General features: G+C 36.8%; 1 protein-coding gene across 5 annotated transcripts in view; it reads left to right on the forward strand.

The window, feature by feature from the left end:
• The window catches only part of Usp47 (ubiquitin specific peptidase 47), a 105,728-nt gene that overhangs the window by 78,564 nt on the left and 3,251 nt on the right, over positions 1–23,913 (forward strand). For 4 of the 5 annotated variants that reach the window (XM_004634878.2, XM_023719262.1, XM_023719263.1 and 1 more), the window contains 11 exons: positions 2,967–3,079; positions 4,544–4,648; positions 5,478–5,685; positions 7,105–7,220; positions 10,035–10,154; positions 11,522–12,329; positions 17,113–17,288; positions 17,635–17,715; positions 19,104–19,219; positions 19,769–19,887; positions 22,855–22,985. In XM_004634878.2, the coding sequence (XP_004634935.1) occupies positions 2,967–3,079; positions 4,544–4,648; positions 5,478–5,685; positions 7,105–7,220; positions 10,035–10,154; positions 11,522–12,329; positions 17,113–17,288; positions 17,635–17,715; positions 19,104–19,219; positions 19,769–19,887; positions 22,855–22,985 (2,093 nt within the window). The remainder of the gene's footprint in view (positions 1–2,966; positions 3,080–4,543; positions 4,649–5,477; positions 5,686–7,104; positions 7,221–10,034; positions 10,155–11,521; positions 12,330–17,112; positions 17,289–17,634; positions 17,716–19,103; positions 19,220–19,768; positions 19,888–22,854; positions 22,986–23,913) is intronic. The other variant, XM_023719264.1, reaches the window with a different exon arrangement.

The raw sequence follows: 23,913 nt of genomic DNA on the forward strand, positions 1-23,913 counted from the left end.
AAGAAAAGGAAAAAAAAAATTAATGTTTTAAGCATTTGGTATACTATCTCCAATTTAGCAGTTCCTTTTGAATTTCAAGCTTTTTGGTTATATTAGTATCTAAATACTCTTAGTGGGGATCCCAGAAGATCTGAAATACTGTAGAAGTATTTTTAAGAAGTAAAATACTCCTGTTAAGCAGGAACATTTTTATGAATCAAGTATGCATTTTGTTTTTTTATAATTTTATTAAGTATCCTTGAAATAATCCTGAGCATCAAATGCGCGTTTGCTTGTTCTTTTTTTTTATTTTCCCCCTTTTTTTGGTGGATAATTATTGCCTCAAAAAAATGATTCTTGTTTTTGCTAATTCTGGCTGATTGACATAGTAGTATGAACGGAGGTGGATGTGTCTGTATACATACACAGTAGATCATACACAGAAGTTACGTTTGCTCACTTTTCATAATTTTTCTTTTGTTTAGAAACTACTATAGTATTAACCTATCCTAAGCACTATTACTGTTCATATTTTTGTGAGTTGTCATTATGAATTCATCTGCTGCAGGGCTTATGACCTACTCATCTTTTCAACAAAGCTATAATCCTAGGATTTGTCACATGGTTGTTTAGTGAACAAACAACTTTGACTTACTGAACAAAATAGAAATTACAATAAGAATTTATTTTGAGCAGTATTTTAAGGACAGAAGTGATAATCCTCACTGTACATCAAAATGTTTACAGAGCCAGTATTGTAATTTCATGGATTTATTTATTTATGTGTCTGGCACAGGGTTTCGCTACACAGCCAGACTCATAGTGATCCTCCTGTTTCAGAGCCTCCCCAGTGCTGGGATTATAGGTGTGTGCCACCACACCCAGTTTCAGTGGCTGGCATGGCACACGGAACCGGGGATCAAACCCAGGATCTGGTGCTTGCCAGGCAGGCGCTTAGACTCTCGAGCTATCCCATCCCCACCCCAGGATTGTGATTTTGGTTCCCTGGATCACCCAGCCTTCCAGTAGTGCAAAATTCAGTTTTTATCCGTGTCCCTAACTCAAGTTCTGTGATGAGGCACCAGAGGGCGCTGTATGATATGGTGGGGAATATTTTTTTAATTTACACTCATTTCTAGAAACAGTGATTACTTCCCTCAGAGAAATGATCCTATTGCTGTCTTTGTTCTCATTTAATGTTAAATAATAATTATATTTATTAAACGGTGCCAGTGTCATGGTCTTTTATTTTTACTTGTATTCAGCTTACATGCAAGAAAAATTTTCTTAAAATAATTCATATGTAGATATTGGTATTTTTTTTTTACTTCTATTAGTACATTTTTACAGTACATGCTTGCATTTCCTGTAGGTGATTAATACATATTTCAATTCCTTTCCTTTTCCCCCTTCTCTGACCCCCATTTCACTTTTCCAGCAACACGTTCACTTATTTGTAAGACCTTACAAAGTTAATTATCATATATACAGACTGAAAGCGAGACTATAGGCTGAAGAACATAGCATGTAAGACAAGTCAGAAAATCAGTATACACTGTTTAGATACATTGTCTGCACTGGATTACAATACTTTTTTTCCCTATTATCTTTTATATATATATCTAGATATATGTAGATATATATCTAAGTATATATAGATATAAATATATAGATATAGATATAGTAAAATGAAAGGTAGATATATATATATATATTGTTACACTGAAATATTTTGCTGAACTCAAGCACCTACTATATTTAAATGACAATGGAAGACCCTTCTCTGACAAAACTAAACAAAAAGGGGGGATATAAATGACCATTTTGTATCTGTATATTCAAAATAATTAGGGTAGATATACAGCTGCATTCTCTTAATTCAATGAATAGATTGATTTGTTCTAATAGTGTTTGTGGACAGAATATCATATCTGCATCTTGTACAGTGAATAATCACTAAGACAACAATATGCAATGTATTAATTATTGAAACTGTGCTAGTAATCGGTTTTGCAACTGTCTGATTGCTATTTGTTTCTCAATAAAATTATTTAATATATATAGATACATAGAGTGTTTTCCATATAAGAAAAACCATGTGATATTTAAGCTTGTGAGTATGAGTTACATCACTTAATGTTCTTAACATACTATTTTCCTTTAACTGATTGTTTAAAAGTAACATCAGAAATGATAATCACGGGGCTGGTGAGATGGCTCAGTGGTCTAAAGCACCTACTTCGAACAAGCTTAGCAAAGAACAGGGACCGCGGCTCAATCCCCCAGCACCACATGCGAGCCAGCCCCGCCCCCTGGTGGGCTGAGCTGGCCACACACACACACACACACACACACACACAAATAAAATTTAAAAAAAAAAAATGATAATCACTTTTTGTATTCACACCACAAAGAAATGTAATGGTTGATGTTAGCAGTTTTATGACTTGGGCTTTGGTTAGAAAGCAGCTAAAAGATAATTGTACTAAAGAATACTAACAAGTAAGTATGATTTGTAGTAGTAACAGCAGTTGAATTTATTACATTATTTTATATCCCAGGCAGTAACTTTGTGTGGTAGGTGCTATTAGGAAGCTAAAAGCCTAGGCATGGAGAAGTGAACTTGCCCCAGTTGACGCATACATTGCAGTGGTGCTGGCAAAATTTAAAGTCAGAAATGATTTTATTTTCAAGCTTAACTGGGCCTTTTTCATTCTAAAATATTAGTCAACATATTTGAGTTCTGCAGTCAGGATCCATTTTGGATAAACATGTGGCTTTCAAAAATACGAGACCTGAGCATGGTGTTACTAGTATCTCTTCACCTTTGCCTAGAAGAAAATCATATTCCAAGATGAGAGGTTACTGAACTATATGTCTGTGAGAGCTCTAGTACCAGGGTATACCATAGAAGCATAGTAGAGCACAATGAACAAAGGAAACCTAATTTCACTGACACTGTCTTATCCTGTTTTCATTATTAATAGAATTTCTAGAAGTGGATGAATATCCTGAACATATTAAAAACCTGGTGCACAGAGAGAGAGAATTGGAAGAGCAAGAAAAGAGGCAACGAGAAATTGAGCGTAATACATGCAAGGTTAGATTGCATTACTGTGTTTTTAATTGAAAAGTGCCATTTAAGTTTGCCACTTAAAGGGTCGGGGAGATGGCTCAGTAGAATAAGCGCTAGCCTGGCAAGCCTAAGGGCCTGAGTTCAATCCCTGGTTCCACCAATGAAAAAGAAAACAAAGAGTTTGCCATTTAAGTTAACTATGATTTTAATAGCTATTTAGTTGACTCAGTAGGCAGTTACTTTATCAGGACCATTAATGAGCATAACTAAGTAGACTTCAAGGTTAAATTTTGATTTGATGTATAAACATCTAGTAATATAGAGCAGCAGTGGTTAGTGATAAGCCTGCAGTGAAAAAGGCATTCTCATATCCTCCTAAAGAAATAATAAATCAGCCAGGCATGATGGTGGACACCTGCAATCCCAGGTACTTTGGAGGTTAAAGCAGGAGAATCCAAAGTTAGAGACTGGGTTAGACACTTAGCAAGACCCTGTCTCAAAAATAGAAAGAATAGGGCCCGGGGAAGATAGCTCAGTAGAATAAAAATAAATATAAATAAAAATAAATACAAAAGGACCAGGACTGTAGTTTTGTTGTCAGGGTGCTTGTCTACAATGTGCAAACAAAGAGTAAATTAGGCCTTTCTGGACAGAAATTGAGTAATGTTTATCAAAAACCTTAAGGAAATTCATACTCTTTTATATAATTTCTGTTATACAACTGTTACCTAATGAAATCATCATGGATACTGCAAATTTTTTTTTTTTTTTTATTGTATTTAGTGCAGGGTCTCACTACACAGATCGGACTATCGGACTCGTAGTAATCCTGTTCTCAGCCTCCCAAGAGCTGGGATTATGGGCATGGACCACCATGCCCAATCTTCATCTCAGCACACCCTGGGAGCAGAGAGTAGGGCCAGCATGGCAGGCTGGGGATCAAATCCTGGTCCCTGCATCTGCCTAAGCAGACAGTTTAATCCACCGAGCTATTTGGCCGGCCATTGATACTGCAAAACTCTGGACCACGAACATATTCATCACGATATTTTCTAAACTAGGGAAAAATTGCAAATGACTTAAATGTATATCAGGAGAGAAATGACTACATAAATTTTGATACATGCATACAAAGAGATATTGCATTTTTAGACTAAGTAGCCTGACTTTGGATTCTCCTGCTTTAGTCTCCAAGGTACCTAGGATTACGGGTGTCCATGCCTGGCTGATTTATTCTATAGGAGAATGTGGGAATGCCTTTGTCACTGCAGCTTCGCCATCATTAACATCACCAATTAATGTCTTAAATTTTTTAAGGCATGAAATATAGGCATCATTATTAAATGAGAATTATAGACATAAAAGAGAATGATTCCGATTATTTTGTTAAAGTGTAGTATTTAAACTATTAGGACAAAAGCTGTGTACAAAAGAATTAAGCATTGAATTTAGCCTGCTGACTTGGTAATGATCTTTTACATTTTCTAGATAAAATTATTTTGTTTGCATCCTGTGAAACAAGTAATGATGGAAAATAAATTAGAAGTTCATAAGGATAAAACATTAAAGGAAGCAGTAGAAATGGCTTATAAGGTATGTTTAATTGGATTGTTGGTATTTTGTTATTGATATAGCTCCTTTAGTGATGTCATAAATTCCTAAGTTTTTATTATATTTAATAGCAGTATAAGCAGTTACAGTAAATTTGATAGCCTATTAAATTCATCTCTCTCTTACTTCCCTTGGGAGCATACTCATTTTTAAAGAATTTTTTCACTATGAAATCCAGTTAGGTTTTCTATATATCACAACAAAAGTCAAAACAAAATATTTATTTGTTCATCTTATTCAGTTAGCCGGAATTTATCTGGTGCCTTCTCTATGAGGCGTTAGAAATTCTAGAGAAATCACATGTTTATAGACAAATGGGCTGGCCTTGGGCAGGCATAGAAGCAGTGGTCTTTGCAGTGGCTGCGTGAGATGTGCAATCCTCCTGTAACTAGTGAAACCCACTGTGGACAGAGCTGCCAGTTCTGTTCTAAATTATATTAGAAAACAAGATACATGTTCTGTGTGATTGGTTACTTTTCCCTAATGTTTTAGCTTAGTAATTACAGAACAGTAGATTATCATGTGTTAATTTCGAGTCCATTTAAAGTTTAGAATATCTTTTAAAGTAAAAAAATCTTTAAAATACGTTTAGTGCTTAGTTTATATGATCTGAAGTATAATGAGACATGGTTATTTAAAAATAACACTTAAGTCATCTCTAAGTCTTTGGTGTAAATTATAAATACATAGGTTTTATTGTTTGTTAGGACCTATTGGTAACAAATATGCACCAGACTAAAACACTATATATATCTATATATATGTATATATATTTTTTTTTCTTTTGCTGTCGGGGTTGTTTTTCTTTTAGATGATGGATTTAGAAGAGGTAATACCCCTAGATTGCTGTCGCCTTGTTAAATATGATGAGTTTCATGATTACCTAGAACGATCATATGAAGGGGACGAAGAAACACCAATGGGACTTCTCCTAGGTGGAGTCAAATCAACATACATGTTTGATCTGCTGTTGGAAACAAGAAAACCTGATCAAGTTTTCCAGTCTTATAAACCAGGAGGTAGGCAGTTTTATACTGCTTTAAATTGTACTGCAGTTAAAATTTTCATGACAAAATTTTTCAAATTGAGCATATTATCATTAAATATGAACATGGTCACTTAAAAATAACATTTAAGTCATCTGTAAGTCTTTGGTTTAAAATACAAAGTCATAAGTTTTATTGTTTGTTCAGACATATTGGTAACAATATTATGCACCGGATACATTTTTTGCTTTTGCTGTCAGATATTTGTATGTTCTTAAAATGTAGAATAACTTTGGTAGATTGGGAGGTACTCAGCAACAAGCTTAGAATTGTTATAGATTACTTGTAGAAGGTACATATGGAACTTGTAAATGAAGGATGCAAGAACAAAACTAGCTTATGATCAGTGGGATTTTTCTTTTCTAGTAAGTGTATAGTACTGAATTTTTCGTACTGAAAGATCCTATGTGCTATAAATCAGTGTATCAGTCTTCCCCCCCCATCCCTTTAAACCAACAATGTATATTTCCATAAAGTCTCAAAAACAGAGGCAACTGTATCACTGCCAACATTTAAATTTTTTGCTGTCCTTTCTACTTGTACAGGTCTCAGGGGCTTTTTTTTTTTCCTCTTCTCATTGAGACTATGTTGGAAAGCAAAGTACCATGCACCTAGTTTCTCCAGAGTAACCGAAGGCAATTGACATGGTCTTTCCCATCTGGAGTTTTCTTGTAATCACTATGTGCAAACCATAAAAAAATACAAGAAAAATCCAAATATTTAAACCATTAAATTTTTAACAGCTATGACCCGGCATGGTGGCACAAGCCTATAATCCTAGCACTTGGACCTCCATGAGTTCAAGGCCAACTTGGGCTGTATAATGAGAATCTATCTCAGAGAGAGAGAGAGAGAGAGAGAGAGAGAGAGAGAGAGAGAGAGAGAGAGACAGAGACACAGAGACAGACCAATTCTTATTTTTTGCTTTTGTATCTTGATTCTAACTCCTGTACATCAGTGATAAATCAGGATTCCATCTTAGTGCTCTGGCACTGGTAAAATTGGCACTGATCTTATATTTTAGAAGAAAGCATTTTTTTTTTTAAATCACACTTCAAATTTGGTAGGTAATATATAGTGCATGAATCCAAAATGATACTTTATAATGAAAATTACTGTTTAACATTTTAAAACCAATCTAGGAGAACTTTCTAGCCTCTTTTCCATTTTTGTATATAATGTTGCTTATATTGCTTATAATGTTGCTTATATTCAGTTGTAAAGCTCATAACATGATACATATATATGTGTGTGTGTGTGTGTGTGTGTGTGTAAAATGTACCCTGACCATGTTGATAATTAAAAATACTATCTTTTAAGAATATAATGCTCATGTGAAATGCTCTTAAAAGATAACCTCCAATTGTGTTTTTATATCTTCAAATGTGACAGAAGTGATGGTGAAAGTTCATGTTGTTGATCTAAAGGCAGAAACTGTAGCTGCTCCTATAACTGTTCGTGCTTACTTAAATCAAACAGTTTCAGAATTCAAACAACTGATTTCAAAGGTAAGTTTTAAAATTGATCATTGAGTAGTTTTGAGGGCTGCTGTCTACCAACTAGTATATCATATCTATAAGCAATACGTACACTCTTAAGGAGGAAGTGTTACAGATAGAATGCAACTATAATAAAGAAGACATTTTAAGTAGAAGAAATAGCAAAATATGGAAGTAAAAAGGCATGGAGCAAGTACATTTGGCAACGACTTATAAACTTTGGCTGGATTGTTGGGAAATACAGTCCTAGAGCTCTAAATTCAATTTGTTCCCTGGAGGGCTCTACATAGTAAACAAAAGTCCAGACTATCTTTGGTACAGGAAGTAAGAAGTAGGGGTATTTTTGTTTGCTTGTTTGTTTAATTTTCAGGTACACCAGTGGTATCATCAGATCTGTGATTGCAAGTCTGGTGACAGTAGACCAATGATGGTGAGCTGTAGAGACTGAGGGCTCAAACTGAAACCCAAAACACATTTACTTACCACAAAGTACCAACAGTGCAATTGCGCCTAAATTTTGAAGGTTTAGTTTAGAATAAAGACATCTTTTGTCTTAAAAGAAAAACAATGTGTGCCATACATTGGCCTCCACTGAGGTAGACTGGTGGTCCAGACAGACTGACAGGGAATCGGGAATGCGGATGAGAAGCTGTTAAAATAATTCACAGGGAGATAAGTGGTGGAAATGAGAGAAGGCCAAGGCTGTAGAGTGGTTGTGTAATATATGTGCAAGACGTACAGCTGGTAAATGTTCAGATAAGATGAGAACAAGATGGATTTCAGACTCACGTAACAGTTATCCAATATATTAGTAGTGAGGTATCAATCCAGAAGTGAGGTGGGGAAGCAGATCTAATGAAGTGATGAATTTAATATTGGCTATATTGTGTCAGTTAGTGATAAAGAATGCATGGTCATCCTGAAATTTTCAATTGGGAAAAATATGGTTTAAAACATTGAGATGGGGGGAAATAAAAATTTAAAAAAACCAAACATTGAGATTTCCTTGGGCCAGGAGACTTTGGACAAGTGATTATTATCCTTTCATGGGTCATGTATTTTATAGAACTTTGAACCTCACAAACAGCTAAAACTTTGCAAGTTCAGATTAAGAACGCTTGGTGTAGTGAAAATTGTTCAGTAATTGTAAATAAAGAAGTTAAATCCTATTTTCAGCCTTATGTCTTATGATGGTTTTGTATTTCTCATCGTGGGGGGGGGAGTCTTAGCACTTGTGAAATGGGTTTGTTGTGAACATCAATAAATAAACATTCTATGAAAAACTTGTAGACTATCATATAAGAGTTTGGTTATCACTGTATTTAAAAAGAGCTATCATTTTTTATTACTTTTGTCAAAGTAATATCCAGAGAGGGGCCAGGGAGATGGCTCAGTAGGATAAGTGCTTCCCTGGCAAGCACAAGCGCCTGAGTTCAATCCCCAGTTCCAGAAAAAAAAAAAAAAAAGTAATATCCAGGAAACATCATGTTATGAAGCCATTTTTTTTGTATTAAATTGCTCATACTTAACTAGATTTTAAAAATATGAATCCAAGAGATAAAAAACCTCAGTTCTGTGTAGAGTGTAAGTACTGAGGTAGATACATGTCTTAGTTACTTTTCTCATTGCTCAAGGTACCTGACTTCCAAAGTTAGGAAGGAAAGGTTTATCGTGGTTCACAGTTTGTAGAGGTCTCAGTCCATGATTGGCTGGCTGGCTCCAGAGCAGGACAGCATGTCACAGGGACATCATGGAGGAGAAACAGTCCATGGCAAACCAGCAGTTAACAGCAAGCAGTGACAGACAACAGCACCCTTCTTTCTGTCCCTTATATTTCATCTAGTCTGCCATTAGGGCAGGAGCATTCAGTACCTTTTATCCTAGCATCATACCACGAATCAATCCTGGCGTCACGTCCTCAATCTCAGTATCACACACCTTAGATCCAGCCACTTCCAAAAATCTCTACTGTGACTGCATGAGAACCTGGGAGGACATCTAGTTATAAGTGGTAACAGTTTAGAAACACAAGCACACACATTTGTTAGCCCCTTCAATAGTAAAGCTACTACTCTTACTGGGGAAAAATGTTTAAAGAATAAATGTAGTTACAAGAAATTGTGTCAGCAAACATAATACTTTAATATGAGATTGCCTAGTAATTTAGTTTCAGTAACTACTAGTTATTAAGTTGTATTGAAACAATATTAATTTGTCTTATTAAGCTGTATTGAAAATGAATGGCATTTTAAAATGTAAAGAATTTTTTATCTGTTGATTTCATATAAAATGGCTTTCATATGTTATCACTTATATCAAAAAACGAGTCCAAAAATAAAGGATATAGAATTTCAGAGTAAATTACTACTAATTTGATCTCATTGAGTTAATTAAAAGTATTAACAACTATTCATAGACTGACTGTCATAAATAGAACCTATCACAATCCCAGTTTAACAAAGTTGGTTTGGCATCGCCTCTCAGAGTCAGATGCTCATTTCCTTGGGAATCAGATTACTTCATCTATGTGGCAGTTTTGAAAGAAATAGAATCTTTAGTTAAAAAATTTAACCTTTAAAATAGTTTCAGAGCATATGTGTACAAGGGATACTTGGATATTACAGTTGGATGTTATTTAATGTTACAGATAATTTTTGCCTTAGACTCTAAAAATTTTGAAAGCTGTACTAAAATTATTCTCTTAATTTTCTTCTTATACTTTTGAGAAGAACTCTGCACTATTTTTATATTTCCCCCATATTTCTAGTCAAGCAGAATTACTTTTCAAAGAGTACTTTCTTAATTAAATTGCTTTCATTGTAGGCCATCCATTTACCAGCTGAAACAATGAGAATAGTGCTGGAACGCTGTTATAATGATTTGCGCCTCCTTAGTATGCCCACTAAAACTCTGAAAGCTGAAGGTTTCTTTAGAAGTAACAAGGTAGGTCTTGTTTTTTTAATGTAATTTCCTGTGCTTATAATAAATGCAGTTAAGCTCAAAATGCCTTAAAAACTACTTTATAAGCCTGGCCTCTAGCATGGCTTCCAACAGTTCTCTGTCTGGAACTGACCTTTTAAATTACCCAATTGAAATTACCCAAAATCTCCCAGTCATTGCCTTCCTTTGGAGTGAAGTCAAATCATGCTTTTTTCTCTCCTCTTCATCAGTCCTACTGTTCCTCTTCTTTAACTTTGATCATATGTACCCTGCTTGGAGCGTTAATTCATCACTCCATGTATTTATTTAGAGCCCTCATGAGCCCTGCTTTGTTGGTGAAGCCTTAGGCATGGGTAAACATAGTGATCATGTCTTCTGAGCTTCATCGCCCTTTAGCTGCTCCCCTAAGACAGAACTGAGAGTCAGGCCTGCCTGGCATCACCTTTTTCATTTTCATTCATTTGAGTCAGCTTAGTCTTTTGTCAAATTTAAACTTTTTAGTGTTGATTTATTATTCTTATGTAATTTTTATCCACCTAGTTGCTTTTAATACTTTAGAAATACTAATAGAAAATTTCAAACATGTACAGAAGTAGAATAGTGCAATGACCTTCGATTCAACTGTCTTCTGTAATTATCACCTCACGTTTCATCTGTATTTGATCAACCACAGTTAACTCAGGTTATTTAAGAACTTCCTCTATATTATATTTCATCTGTATACAAATAGTGCGAACATAAATCTTGTGAAAATGAGAACTTTAAAAATTTAACTATATATACCTAAAAAATTTTAAATGCCCTATTTACTAATTTCACATCATTGCTCAAATTTATTTTTCTAATCTTATAGAACTTTTCCAATATGATTTGTTAAATCAGGATCCAACAGAGCCTGTAAGACTCTACTGATGTGTATTCTAAGCTATAAATTCTCATATAATTGTGTTTGTTAGCTGTCTTGTTATTTGTTACAAATCTGCCTATTAATTTCCTTTATAATTTAGATTTATGTTTTGTTTTCCAAGGTGACTTTTTATATGTCCCTTTCTTTGTACTTACCTAAACTTCAGTTTCCTAAGAGGTAGCATGTATAGCACAAAACTTTGAAAAAAGGCAGTCCCATAAAGAAGATGTGTTTGCATCTGTCTGGCTGTTGCTACCCATCTACTCTTAAATATAGTTTTACAAAGACATATAAGCTAAATAAATATTTAATCTCTAAAATAATGCAGTATCCTTTGCAAACTTTATCATCACAAATTTTCTAACTTTGCACTGTCTCATACAGTATTAGTGTGATATTCTTAAGACAAACAAGAGTGTTAGTGACGTTAATGTTGCATGGTAACTTTCGACTTCCTGTTTAGGTGTTTGTTGAAAGCTCTGAGACTTTGGATTACCAGATGGCCTTTACAGACTCTCATTTATGGAAACTCCTGGATCGGCATGCAAATACAATCAGGTTATTTGTTTCGCTCCCTGAACAATCCCCAGGATCTTATTCCAAAAGGACAGCATACCAGAAAGCCGGAGGTGATTGTGCTAATGTGGAAGATGATTGTGAAAGAGAGAAAGGACCTGTAGGGAACCTAAAGTCTGTGGAAGCTATACTAGAAGAAAGCACTGAAAAACTCAAAAGCTTGTCACTGCAGCAGCAGCAGCAGCAGCAGCAGCAGCAGCAGCAGCAGCAGGATGGTGATAATGGGGACAGCAGCAAAAGCACAGAGACAAGTGATTTTGAAAACATTGAATCACCTCTCAATGAGAGGGATTCTTCAGCATCGGTAGAGAATAGAGAACTTGACCAGCACATTCAGACTTCTGACCCAGAAAATTTTCAGTCTGAAGAGCGATCGGACTCAGATGTGAATAATGACAGGAGTACAAGTTCAGTGGACAGTGATATTCTTAGCTCCAGTCACAGCAGTGACACGTTGTGCAATGCGGATAATGCTCATATCCCTTTGGCCAATGGACTTGAGTCTCACAGCATCACGAGTAGTAGAAGAACTAAAGCAAATGAAGGGAAAAAAGAGACGTGGGATACAGCAGAGGAAGACTCGGGCACTGATAGCGAGTATGATGAGAGTGGCAAGAGTAGGGCAGAGATGCAGTATGTGTATTTCAAAGCCGAGCCCTATGCCGCAGACGAAGGTTCTGGGGAAGGACATAAATGTATGTACTTCAGAAGGAAACAGCTCCTTCACACAGTGCCCATTTTCTTCTCACTTGATTTCAACTTTTAGTTAAGAATGGGGTACTTAGTCCTAAGGCTACCTGTGAGTGTCATTACTATAAGATAATTGACCTTTCTTCCATTTTTAATGCCATTACAGTGAATAATATTCTTAGACCTACTCAATATATTACACAGCAATTGTGTTGAAATTGTGGTGAAATAAGAGAAAGCATTCAAACTAAGAAGGAATTACTATAAATGCACTAAGTAAAAGAAATAAGGAATAGCTTTAAAAGTAAATAATATTCCCCCTCCCCCAACACCTGTATGCTTTAGAAAATGAAATACTCATTGCCCAGGAGTACTTTTTATTTATACATTTTCTTCCCTCTCCATTCCCCCAGAAAATTCCTTTTCCATCCCTAAAAAGCATATAATTCACCGGAAAAATCAGAGAAAGGAAAGGGCTTTTAAAAAAAAAACCTCTTGTTACTTCAGAGTAATTCTCAGCAAGGTACAAACTAGAAGTTTTTAACTGCATAAATCTCAAGATGATGCTATCTTTTAGTGCATTTAGTAATATGACACCACTTTAGCATTGTACCATGAGAGACAATGTTAATTGTAAATTTTTACAAAAAGAATCTCTCATTTTCCAGTGCTGGAGAGCAAAGCCAAGGCCTGCGTGCTAGGCCAAGTGCTTTACCACTGGCTGATGCCCAGCCCTGTGTGAGACTTTTTTTTTTTTAATAATTTTTTTATTGAGAAATAAATATGAATGAGACAGTTTCACAGCCGATTAATAGGGCAGTTTTGATAATCAATACACTGTACATTGTTATCTTCTTAGTAGTTATCCATAGTACAAGAAGCAGACAGGATATTCTGTCCAAACACTGTTAGTACACCTCTTTCTTCTCTTTGAATTAAGCGAAAGTAGCTATAAATTTGCCCTATTTTGTATATATAAATACAATGATCATTTCTTTGTATCATTTTTTTTATTATCTGTCAGAGGTGGATATTCTATTGGTATCCAAATACTGTAGGTGTTTGAATTCAACTAGACTATCTAACACTGTCTAGCAGTCTATAATATTAGTGGGTTATCCTCAGAAGTTATTGACTTGAGCCTTTTACAGTTTATCGTGTTAATATGGCTTTACTTTATTTACCTCGTTTTTATACTTTTCTGCTGGATGGTTAAGACCAAAATATAGCAAGACCTATGTACCAAGAAATGTAACTTTTGTATCTGATAAGGTCAGCCAAGTACTCTCAGGATTTATCCTGTAGCCCTGTACCACCCTTTGTGCATCCTTTTGTCAGTGTCAGACTGTGTGAAACTTTTAAAAGGTACTTTGAAAACTAAAGCTAGCCAGACAATTAACAAGATGACCAGGTTCAAGACCCAACCATTTTCTTCAGGTGTTAGAAGGAGATTAACTAATTAAAAAATTTTGCATTACTGTTTAACAAAGCATATTAATATTATGTTACAATTAAAGTTTTCAGAATACTTGTAATTTCTCACTTAAAGTGTTTCTGAAATTAAGCACGCATTGATATCTTCATTTGAAAAGTACAGAGTGGAGTTCATAAAGGATGAGTGACTTGCCCAAAAGTACACACATAGCTCAGAAATGGTGTGACCAGTATTATAATTTAACACGTTCTTGCCAGCTTGATGGTATATGCATGACTGTCCCAACCGGTGGCTGTCCCACTGCTGGTGCATATGAATCTGATTACTCTTATCATGCTTTTTGCTAGTAAAATTAATAAAAAGCCACCCAATGGCTAAATAAAATTACTAATAAAATTAATCAGAAGCCATGTACCACTAGCTGTTCAAGTGACCAGCAGCAAGGCATATGAATTACAGCCCCATTGTGACTGTTAAAGCTTCTCATAGAAAGCTATTAGAAGGACAGATGCCTGAGATGGAGGCTTTGCTTCACGTAGTGGGGAAGAGGTCTACAAGCAAACACTATTTTAAAAAAAATGCTATAAAGCGTGTGGTCTCAAAATTCTTTATAAAAGAAAGTAAGCTGGTCCCCATAACACACCTGTAATTCTAACACTGAGGTCATTCTAGGCAGGAGGACTGCAGGTTTGAGTACTATCCTGGGCAACTTCTCAAGATTCTGTCTCAAAAAACAAAAAAGATCTGGATGGGTGTAGCTTACTGGTAGCTCACCTCTGCATTTGATCTTCAGTGTCACAAAAACAGCAGGAAGTAGAAATTATAAAATCAGTAATAAAAGTACACAAAGTGGTGTTTTAACTATCTAGGTTGAAATAACCCTGTAATCATATGCCATCATACATATATCTTAGGGAAACCTGAAGGTGAAAATGGAGGCTGGTGAGCCAAAGTGGAGAGAGAGCTGTTCAGTAAGTTTTGATGGAGCTTTTATTCAGAGGCGCAGTCAATGATTATTTTATTCCGTTCTCAGACAACTGTGTGAAATTGATGATATTAGTTTCCCTGCTGAAATAACTGGCTCACACAGGTGAAATACTTTAGCTGAGTCACACAATTCTCAAGAGGTCACTGCTAGTAAGACACCACTCCCATGGCTGCCACCATTGTCACTTTCCTCCCATCATCATAAAAGGAAGTAGCCAGTACCTACTGTGCCTGTTCGTTGTAGTTGACCCTTCACAAACATTGGAAGATTTAAACATAGCTCCTCTTGGGAAGAGCGTGAAAATTTCTTCAAAGTGGTTTGTTTTAGAATATGTGAAAAACTGGGGTAATGAGTCTCAACTTTAGGAAGAATTCAGTGGAGATACTTAGGATTATAGTTTGAAAAGGTTCATTTCCATCTTAGGATAGTTAATAAAGTCTTTAAAAGGAAGATTGCTGGTCATTTTAACTTTTTGGAAATTTATGCTAGGCCAGTTTACTAATGTTTATTGAAATAGTAAACATGACAATAGGGACAAACCACTTACTGTCATTTACGTAGTTTTCCAGAAACAATACAGATAGATGCCTTCTTTGGAAAGAAAAGCCTGTTAACACCTTTTCATGTTTAGAAACTGGTGTGGATGTAGGCAAGGAGGAATGATAGCCAGGTTTGGGGGGGGCTCTGCAGTAAGACTGATAGACCATAGTGATCCAAAGGTGGGTACTATAGATGAAGAGTGGGCTCCTCCCAGTGAGGAAGTGGCCAGATATGCATAGTGGGTAGATGAAGAACTTGGTAGTTGATGGGTGCCCTTGCCAAGGCTGTCGTAAGCACTTTACATGTATTGACCCAGAAACACTATGGGATGAGGACTCTCATCTCCACTTTAAAGTGAAGGAGTTTATATGAATTCAGAGAAATTAAGTCAGTAATAAGTCTGATACTACAGATTAAGAGAGAAACCAAAGTGGCAATGCAACCTTCTATTTGATGCTGTAGAATTTGCTGTCCCATCATCACCACAGTCTGAGACCAGTACTGTGACCTTGTGGGAAAACAGGCTCTGGGAGACTTGAGTGCCCTGCCTGTGGCCCTTCACCAGTTACAGTGCCACCATTGAAAGCCACCACAGGCTTGTGATTTCCAGTTTAATAATTTTTCTCTTCTTTCTTCACTCAGGAATGTAATACCTTGCTACATCACATAAGTAGAAGCTTGTTTGCCCAGAGGTAGATAATTAAAATTTACGGGCATTTCCTAAACTTTAAAAGTTGGTATTTCAAGCAAATTGCAATAAATGCACACTCAAGCAAATGTAAATTGCTCCTGTATGGTTTGTTTTTTTTTTTATTTGTATTCATTTTTTCTTTGACCTTGAACCTGAATCTGAATTTTATTAGGATATTTTAAATGGTCAGTGAACAATAATTCATTTGAAAAATCACTAAGAATTCATCAACCCTTGGAATGATCTGAGGATGTGGACCAGGAGTGCTTTGGAGCTGTGTCCTTCACATTTGTAGATTTTGAAGGAGAACATGAGCCTGCAGGGCTGTGCAGCAACCTGGCCTGAGGCAGAGGGGCAGCTCCTGTCTGGCAGTGCCTACATGCCAGGAAGTTAAATGTTTTGCCTGAGTATGAGAACTAGAGGGAATAAAAGCAGTCTGATAGAGAGCTTACAAAATTAGGGATGAAAGATCGAAATGGTAATTACTAGGAAAAAATGTATTTATCAAAGACAAGCCTGTTATAATGCCAGAAGAGCTTAAGTTTAAGCACAGGGAAGGTAGGAATTTCTGGTCCATTTAGATACAGTTCTTGATCTCATTTAGATATAGTCTTCATTAACATTCCCACATTAAATATACAGCTTTGTATCCTCTTAAATTTTTTTTCGAGTAGAAATCCCAGCAGAATGTGGTATTACTATTTCAGGGCACTCTGTGTATGTATCTGGCATTGTGCTAAATGCATGACAAATGCACAAGTTCATTGAATTCACACTGCACCACTATTGAGACTGTTTTCCTTCTGAAGAAACAGGCTGGTAACTTAGAGCACATCCCATAGCCAGCAGGTACACCAAGGAGGCAGGGTTGGGAGCTAGCCAGAGCCTGTACACTCACGGTGTAGTACTAGAAATGTATGTGTTTTAAAAGAATGGGTGGAGGTTTGTTTTATTTGAAAACATTTAAAGCTATCAGGTTAGGTGTACATATCATTTTTGTCCATTTACTGTTATATATTAGCTCAAGGTCTAACCAAAACCAAGTATTTTTACAGTATAATAAAATATACAGCCTTATTTATACTCAAAAGGTTTCTTTTACATTTTGTCTGTTTTGGTTTGTTTTGTGCTTAGGGTTGATGGTGCATGTTGATAAAAGAATTACTCTGGCAGCTTTCAAACAGCATTTAGAACCCTTCGTTGGAGTCTTGTCCTCTCACTTCAAGGTCTTTCGAGTGTATGCCAGCAATCAAGAGTTTGAGAGCGTCCGGCTGAATGAGACACTTTCATCATTTTCAGATGACAACAAGGTTGATTAAAATTATCTTTGACTAGAGTGTGATTTAAGCGGTAGATTTGAGCATCTTGTACTACTTGGATGTAAGGTGAAGTAGATATCCAGTAAGGAGGGTTTCAGTTTGGTCCTCAGTGGTTATGTAGGGTATTTGTTGTTTTTCTTCATCTGACAAACAGTTGTTCAGTGTTAATTGTGTGCAGTTACTGTGTTAGGTGCTGGGGATTCAGAGGTAAAGGACACTTGTTCTCAAATAGCCCAGTCTAGGGAAGTTCGGAAAACAAATGTAAGCGGTTGAGGGTGGATGGTTTGCTTAGTCTGCTGAGAATAGTACACCTGAAAACAATGTTTCTGATTTGTAGATTACAATTAGACTGGGGAGAGCACTTAAAAAAGGAGAGTACAGAGTGAAAGTGTACCAGCTGTTGGTCAACGAGCAAGAGGTGAGTTGCGCGTGGAAGCAACTAAGTGCACGTTTGTACTTACTAAAAGCATGACAGTGAGAAGGTTTGGGTTTTGTTTTTAAACTGGTGGCTTCTAAATTTTGCAGTCCTACAGCTACCCAGTTGAGTCACTGGAGGTCAAATAGTATCTATAGATAATGTGAAAATGACTGCGTCTCATAGTAATAGGCAGCAGTGAATTTGGTCCTCAGCTGTGTGTCATCCCCCTTTGCTAAACTGTGCCAAAGTGAGGCAAAAAGTGCTTCAGAGGATTTGTTTATGCTTGTCTTCTGGAAGTGATCATATAGTACTCTGGCAAAACAGCTCCTGGCCTGTAGGCCCGTGGGTGTTTTTGTGTCCAGAGTCATGTTAGTACTTCATAACTACTGATCTGGTGGTCACTGTATTATAAGTGACTGCAAAAAAAAAGGACTCTTTTAATTCTCCCTTAAGCCCCTGATGTATTTACGATTCCACTTTCATAGAGCAACAAACTTATAAAGAGAAGTTTAGTATTTTAATTAAGGTTATATGAACGATAAAGGGCGGGTTAAGGATATAAATAGTCTTCTTTTTCAGGAAATAACCAATAAAATGTTTTAGGTGCTCTGATGTACAAGACTTGTGGGTGACACTCAAAAGAATAAGAAGAAAATCTTGTTTTTAAGATGTTTATAACTTAATGGGGACTAGGCAAGTTGAAAAATAAATTTTTCATAAAATGTCTTTATTCATCTAACAAATATTGTATGAAACACCTATCTTTTTTCTGTGTATTTAGGACAGGGTCTACAGGATCTCATCTACTATGTAGATCAGATTCGTAGTGATTCTCCTATTTTCAATTTCCTAAACTCTGGGATTACAGACGCGCCACCACACCCAGTCTCAATCGCTTTCCCAGTGTACCCCGGGGGTGGGGCCAGGCCCACACAGCAGCACCTATCATTTCTAATTTGTGACCTGTTACAGTCACTTTGGCTTAAATGTTTCGTGAGTTTGGGGTTTGTGGATACTGTCTCTTTTGAGACAATTAATTTATTAGAAATTTAGTATGTATTTGTCTTATTTTAGTCCATAAAAGTGTTTCCTTTTACTTTGAAACTTGTGACCATTTTATTACAAGAGTCAAAGCATGCGTGCATTATTTTAATCTTCACTGTGAGTCAGCGAGGAAGATAGTGTCCCCAATTCATAGATAAGAAACTTGAGGGTGACATTAAGAAAGTTTGCCTGAAGTAGCTGAGCTAGTAAATTAATAAGGAGCTAAGATTTGAAACTGTAAAGTTCAGCTCCTAAAACTTGGGTCCTTCTTTGTTAAACTATAAAATGTCTTCATAATCCTTTAATTTGTGTAATTCAGGCTCTCATTGTATTTCTTTTTCTAGCCATGCAAGTTTCTGCTTGATGCTGTGTTTGCTAAAGGAATGACTGTACGGCAATCAAAAGAGGAATTAATTCCTCAACTCAGGGATCAGTGTGGCTTAGAGCTCAGCATTGACAGGTAAAGCTGCAGTGTCATCAGCCACTTACAGAAAGATTGTGTTGTCAGTTGAATCAGACTGATGTGATTTTCCTATAAAAATTCCTGTGCTAGTCAGAGTTTTAGTTCTGCAGATTAATAAGATTAAGTGAGCATATTAGAACTTTATTTGAATTTCTTATGGAAGATACTAAATTTGAATTTCTGGGTTCATTTCTTTACATTTCCCTCTACTTTTAATGAGTAACTTTGCTTGACTTCTGTATGTGAACACATTCAGGTTAATGTCAATTCTTATTTAGTTATTTATTGGATACAGGGTCTCACTACATAGTTCAGATTTGTACTGATCATCCTGTCTCAGCCTCCCCAGTGTTGGGATTATAGGCATGTACCACCACACCGGGTGTTAGGGCTGGCACAGCATTCAGTACTGGGGATAGAACCCAGGTCCTTGTGCTTGCCAGGCAGGCGCTTAGGCTGCTGAACTATCTCTCCAGCCCAATGTCAATTTTTTTAAGTTAGAAATGTCTAATTATAGTAGTTTTAAAAGTATTATCATGTTTGTAGGTTTCGTCTAAGGAAGAAAACATGGAAGAATCCTGGCACTGTCTTTTTGGATTATCATATTTATGAAGAAGATATTAATATTTCCAGCAACTGGGAAGTTTTCCTTGAAGTTCTTGATGGTATTATCAATATTTCTGTGGGGAAATATGAGTTAGAGTTTAGTCAAATAATGAATTACCAGGAATCTGATACACAATATAGTATTTTATGTCATTAAACATAAAGATATATTATTGGACTGATGTAATTCCTACCCTACCCCATCTCTGAGAGATTTTCTTCCAGGGTCCTAATGTAACTGCCTAAGATATTTTTAGAGAACATCTAATGTCTTTCACCCTTTACCTTTCTCCTTTCTCTGGATCTCTTTTACTTTTGAAATATTTTTCGTAATTTTGAGATGAATTCCCTCTTAAAGGGAAGTTATAATTAGATTTCATGATATATCGAGCAGAAAATTCTGCTAAAGTTTTCTTAGCTATGTTTATTTTTATTTTTCATTAAGGCTTATTTTGTATTGAGATGGTACTGATCATTTATTGGAACTTTTAAAAGTGACAATTATTATTTTGTTTAATTTAGTACAAGGTCTACAGGGTCTCACTACGTAGATCGGACTCGTAGTGATCCTCTTGTTTTCAGCCTCCCCAGTGCTAGGATTACAGGCGCGTACCACCACACCCTGTCTCAATCGCCATCTCAGCACGCCTAGGAGCAGGACTGGCATGGCAGGCCAGGTATTAAACCTGGTCCCTGCGTCTGCCTAAGCAGATGCTTTAATCTGCTGAGCTATCTGGCTGGCCCTGAGAGTGACAGTTATTTCATTACCTAGGCTGTCATTACAAAGCACTACATATCAGGTATCTTAACAGTTATGAGGGTGAGATCAAGGGCATTTCCTTGTAAGGTCCCATAAGGAAGTATCTTGCAAGTACCCTTCCCCCTCACTTCTAGAGCTTTAATGGCCACTTTGACTGTCCTTCTTTGATGGATGTATCTCATCCTTCATGTTCCCAAGTTTCTCTCTGGTGGGTTTGCCTATACCCAGATTTCCCGTTTAGAAAACTCCAGTTATTTGAGGATTAGAATACATAGCCTCATTTTGACTTGATTACCACTGCAAAGAATCTATTTCCAAATAAGGTGACCAAATAAGGTCACATTATAAATTACTTAGAGATTTAGACTTCATGTCTTTTGGGGAAAAACAGTTCAATCCACAGCGATGCCCTATAAGAACATTTGTAGTTGTCGTACATTTGGGGGTTTTTTTGGTTGGTTGGTTGTTTTTGTTTCTGTTTTTGCGGAACTGGGGATTGAACTGAGGCCCTTACGCTTGCCAGGCAAGCGCTTATTCTACTGGGCTATCTCCTTGGCCCCTGCGTATTGTGTTGTTTTTTTTTTTTTTAATATTTATTTATTTATTTTTATTTATTACATTTATTTATTGTGTGTGTGGCCAGCTCAGCCCACCAGGGGGCGGGGCTGGCTGGCATGTGGTGCTGGAGGATCGAACCGAGGTCCCTATGCTTTGCCAAGCTTGTTTCAAGTAGGTGCTTTAGACCACTGAGCCATCTCTCCAGCCCCCGTATTGTGTTTTTAGAAATAATAAGAGGAAAGTTGGGGAAATCACATCAAGATAAACAGTTCTGTATTTTGTGATTGCTATTGCTCAGGAAGATTTCATTTTGGGTTCTATATAAGATTATGATAGTTTCCAGAGCGTTCATAATCTAGCATGCCACCTCTTATAGGCTATTTTAGGTCTAATTTGGTTGAAATTTAAATAATTAAAAATGGCAATTAGTTGACTAGTTAATTGAGGTGGAGAGTTACTGGGCACCATCTCTCATGACGTGTGCTCCAGTTTGTGATTCCCTTCTCTTGAATGTCTGGGGCTTTAGAGAATAACCACTGTGTCTGAATAGGATAGGGGGGAATCGTGCAGGATGGAGAAGAGATGGATTGAATATGATGTACAAGAAGAGATGGATTAAGCAGAAAGTGGCACTGCTACTGGGAATGGGCACAAGCATTAGTATCATTTCAGTGTATTTTAGCATCAAAGTTACTGAGTAAGAAATAAGTCATATGGTCAAGTACAGAAACTTCTGTTGAACTATAATTTGCCAGGCACCCCTAGCCCTTCATGCTCCAACTGACTCAGCACCAGAGGTTACCTACTGTACACACGTAGTCTGCAGGAGAAACAGGAGTGCACACCTGTCCTTCTGACTTGAGATGTGCTAAGGGACCAGTCTGGAGAGAACGAGAGTGGGAGGCAGGCAAGGGGTAGTTGGGCTGAATCTTGAGGAATCACTAAACTTAGGAGTAATTGCATAGAGAAAAATACATGGTAACAAGTGACAAAGAGGATAAAGTGAAGGTGCCATGATTATGATTTCACACTGGGGTAGGAGCCACAAGAGAAGCAAAGGTTGGAGATGCAGAGAGGAGCTTGAAGGACTAAGCGGTGTCCTGAAAGGAGACGCTTCAGTGTCCCCAAGGAAGTGGCTGACGTTGGCTTGCAGAAAAGCAGTTACCGGCTAAGACTGAATGAGAATACACGCGAAGTCTGAAAAAATAAAACATACACACTTCAGGGAAAGAAAGACTTGTATAAATACCTTAATATAATTTATTGAGACATTGTGAAATTAACACAAGTTACCTTTGGCCTCTACAAATAGAAGAGGCCCCTCAAAGTGGTGGCTGTTGGCTTCCAGACGGTTAGTAGTTAGGTGAGCTGCTGTTGCGTAACCGTCGCTCACGTTGCTGCACTGCATTTTCAGTTTCTTCTCTAAGGGCCAGTAGTAGGGTGAGTTTTCTGTGATGTGTGACATCATGTAGGGTCCCCCATACAAGGGTAACACCATATTTTGAAAAAAATACACTATTTTTTCTTTTCCTGAAGTATCATGTTTACACATTTTTTGGCAGACTGTATTTCATTCTTGGGATGATTGGTTTCTTTGTGCCTAATCTTAAAGAGTACCAAGAAGAAAATCCTGGTGTTTAGCCAGGAACTACAGAATTGTGAAGCTTTAGAGAAAAGGAATGATAGGTATTGTCTTGCATGTTCTTAGGGGTGGAGAAGATGAAGTCCATGTCACAGCTTGCTGTTTTGTCACGACGGTGGAGGCCCTCAGAGATGAAGTTGGATCCCTTCCAGGAGGTCGTGTTGGAGAGCAGCAGTGTTGATGAGTTGCGAGAGAAGGTGAGTTGACTTCAAACAAAATGAACTACTACTGTTTTTCTTGCATCACATCATGTAAGAGGGAGCCTGGAAGTGGGTGCCAAGTGCTGCTGCTATGGCAGCCTTTCTTGGTCTGCATACCTTCTGCGCATCCCTGGCGATCATTTAGGGCTCTGGTGCCTTGGGAATTACTTTGTCTCTTCATTATCCAGAAGTGGACCTTTATGTTACTTGGACCGACTTTGTCTGAGTAGTCAGGATCAGTTAGAAGTTAGTGAATTGCTGTATTTCTTGAAGAACCAAATGAAGTAAATTGAATAGAGAATCCAGGTGAAGGTCTATTTTGTGTCTTATAATGGGAACTAGGGATCTTAGGGAAGGAGTTCCACTTGTGGTACTGCTGCAGTAGGCATTTGTAGAAAGATTTATTTCCATACTTCATAGCTGACACCAAAATAAATTAAAGCATGGTAAATTTATATAAAAAATTAAAATAAAAAAGAGTAAGATCTAAAATGTACAAAAGATATTTTGAAATGGGAAAACATTGTTTTTTAAGAAGGGAACTAGGAGGGGGAAGGGAAAAAGGAAAAGAGAGGAAGGGGAAAAGGAGAAAAATGCCAATTAGCTTTGCTACTGTTGTTTCTTAGTTCGTTGAAAAGGAAGGTTTGGGCTAGGGAAATAGCTTAGCAGCATAAGCCTCTGCCTGGCAAGCAGCAAGGTCTTGAATTCAATCCCCAGTAGTGCAAAGAGAGAAATGGGGAGGGGAGAAAAGGAAGGTAATGCTAACTAACATCACTTGGTGAATTGTTTTATGCCCATAGCTTGTACTCTGAGTAACTGCTTTGAAAATGACAATATGCAATGCATTAACTATTGTTATTGTCCTATTATTTTATGAATTTGTTTTACTTTTTTCAATTAAAAAGATTTTTTATAAGAAAATAAA

The sequence above is a fragment of the Octodon degus genome, unplaced genomic scaffold (genome assembly GCF_000260255.1).
Source record: "Octodon degus isolate 3935 unplaced genomic scaffold, OctDeg1.0 scaffold00067, whole genome shotgun sequence".
NCBI classification, from domain to species: Eukaryota; Metazoa; Chordata; class Mammalia; order Rodentia; family Octodontidae; genus Octodon; species Octodon degus.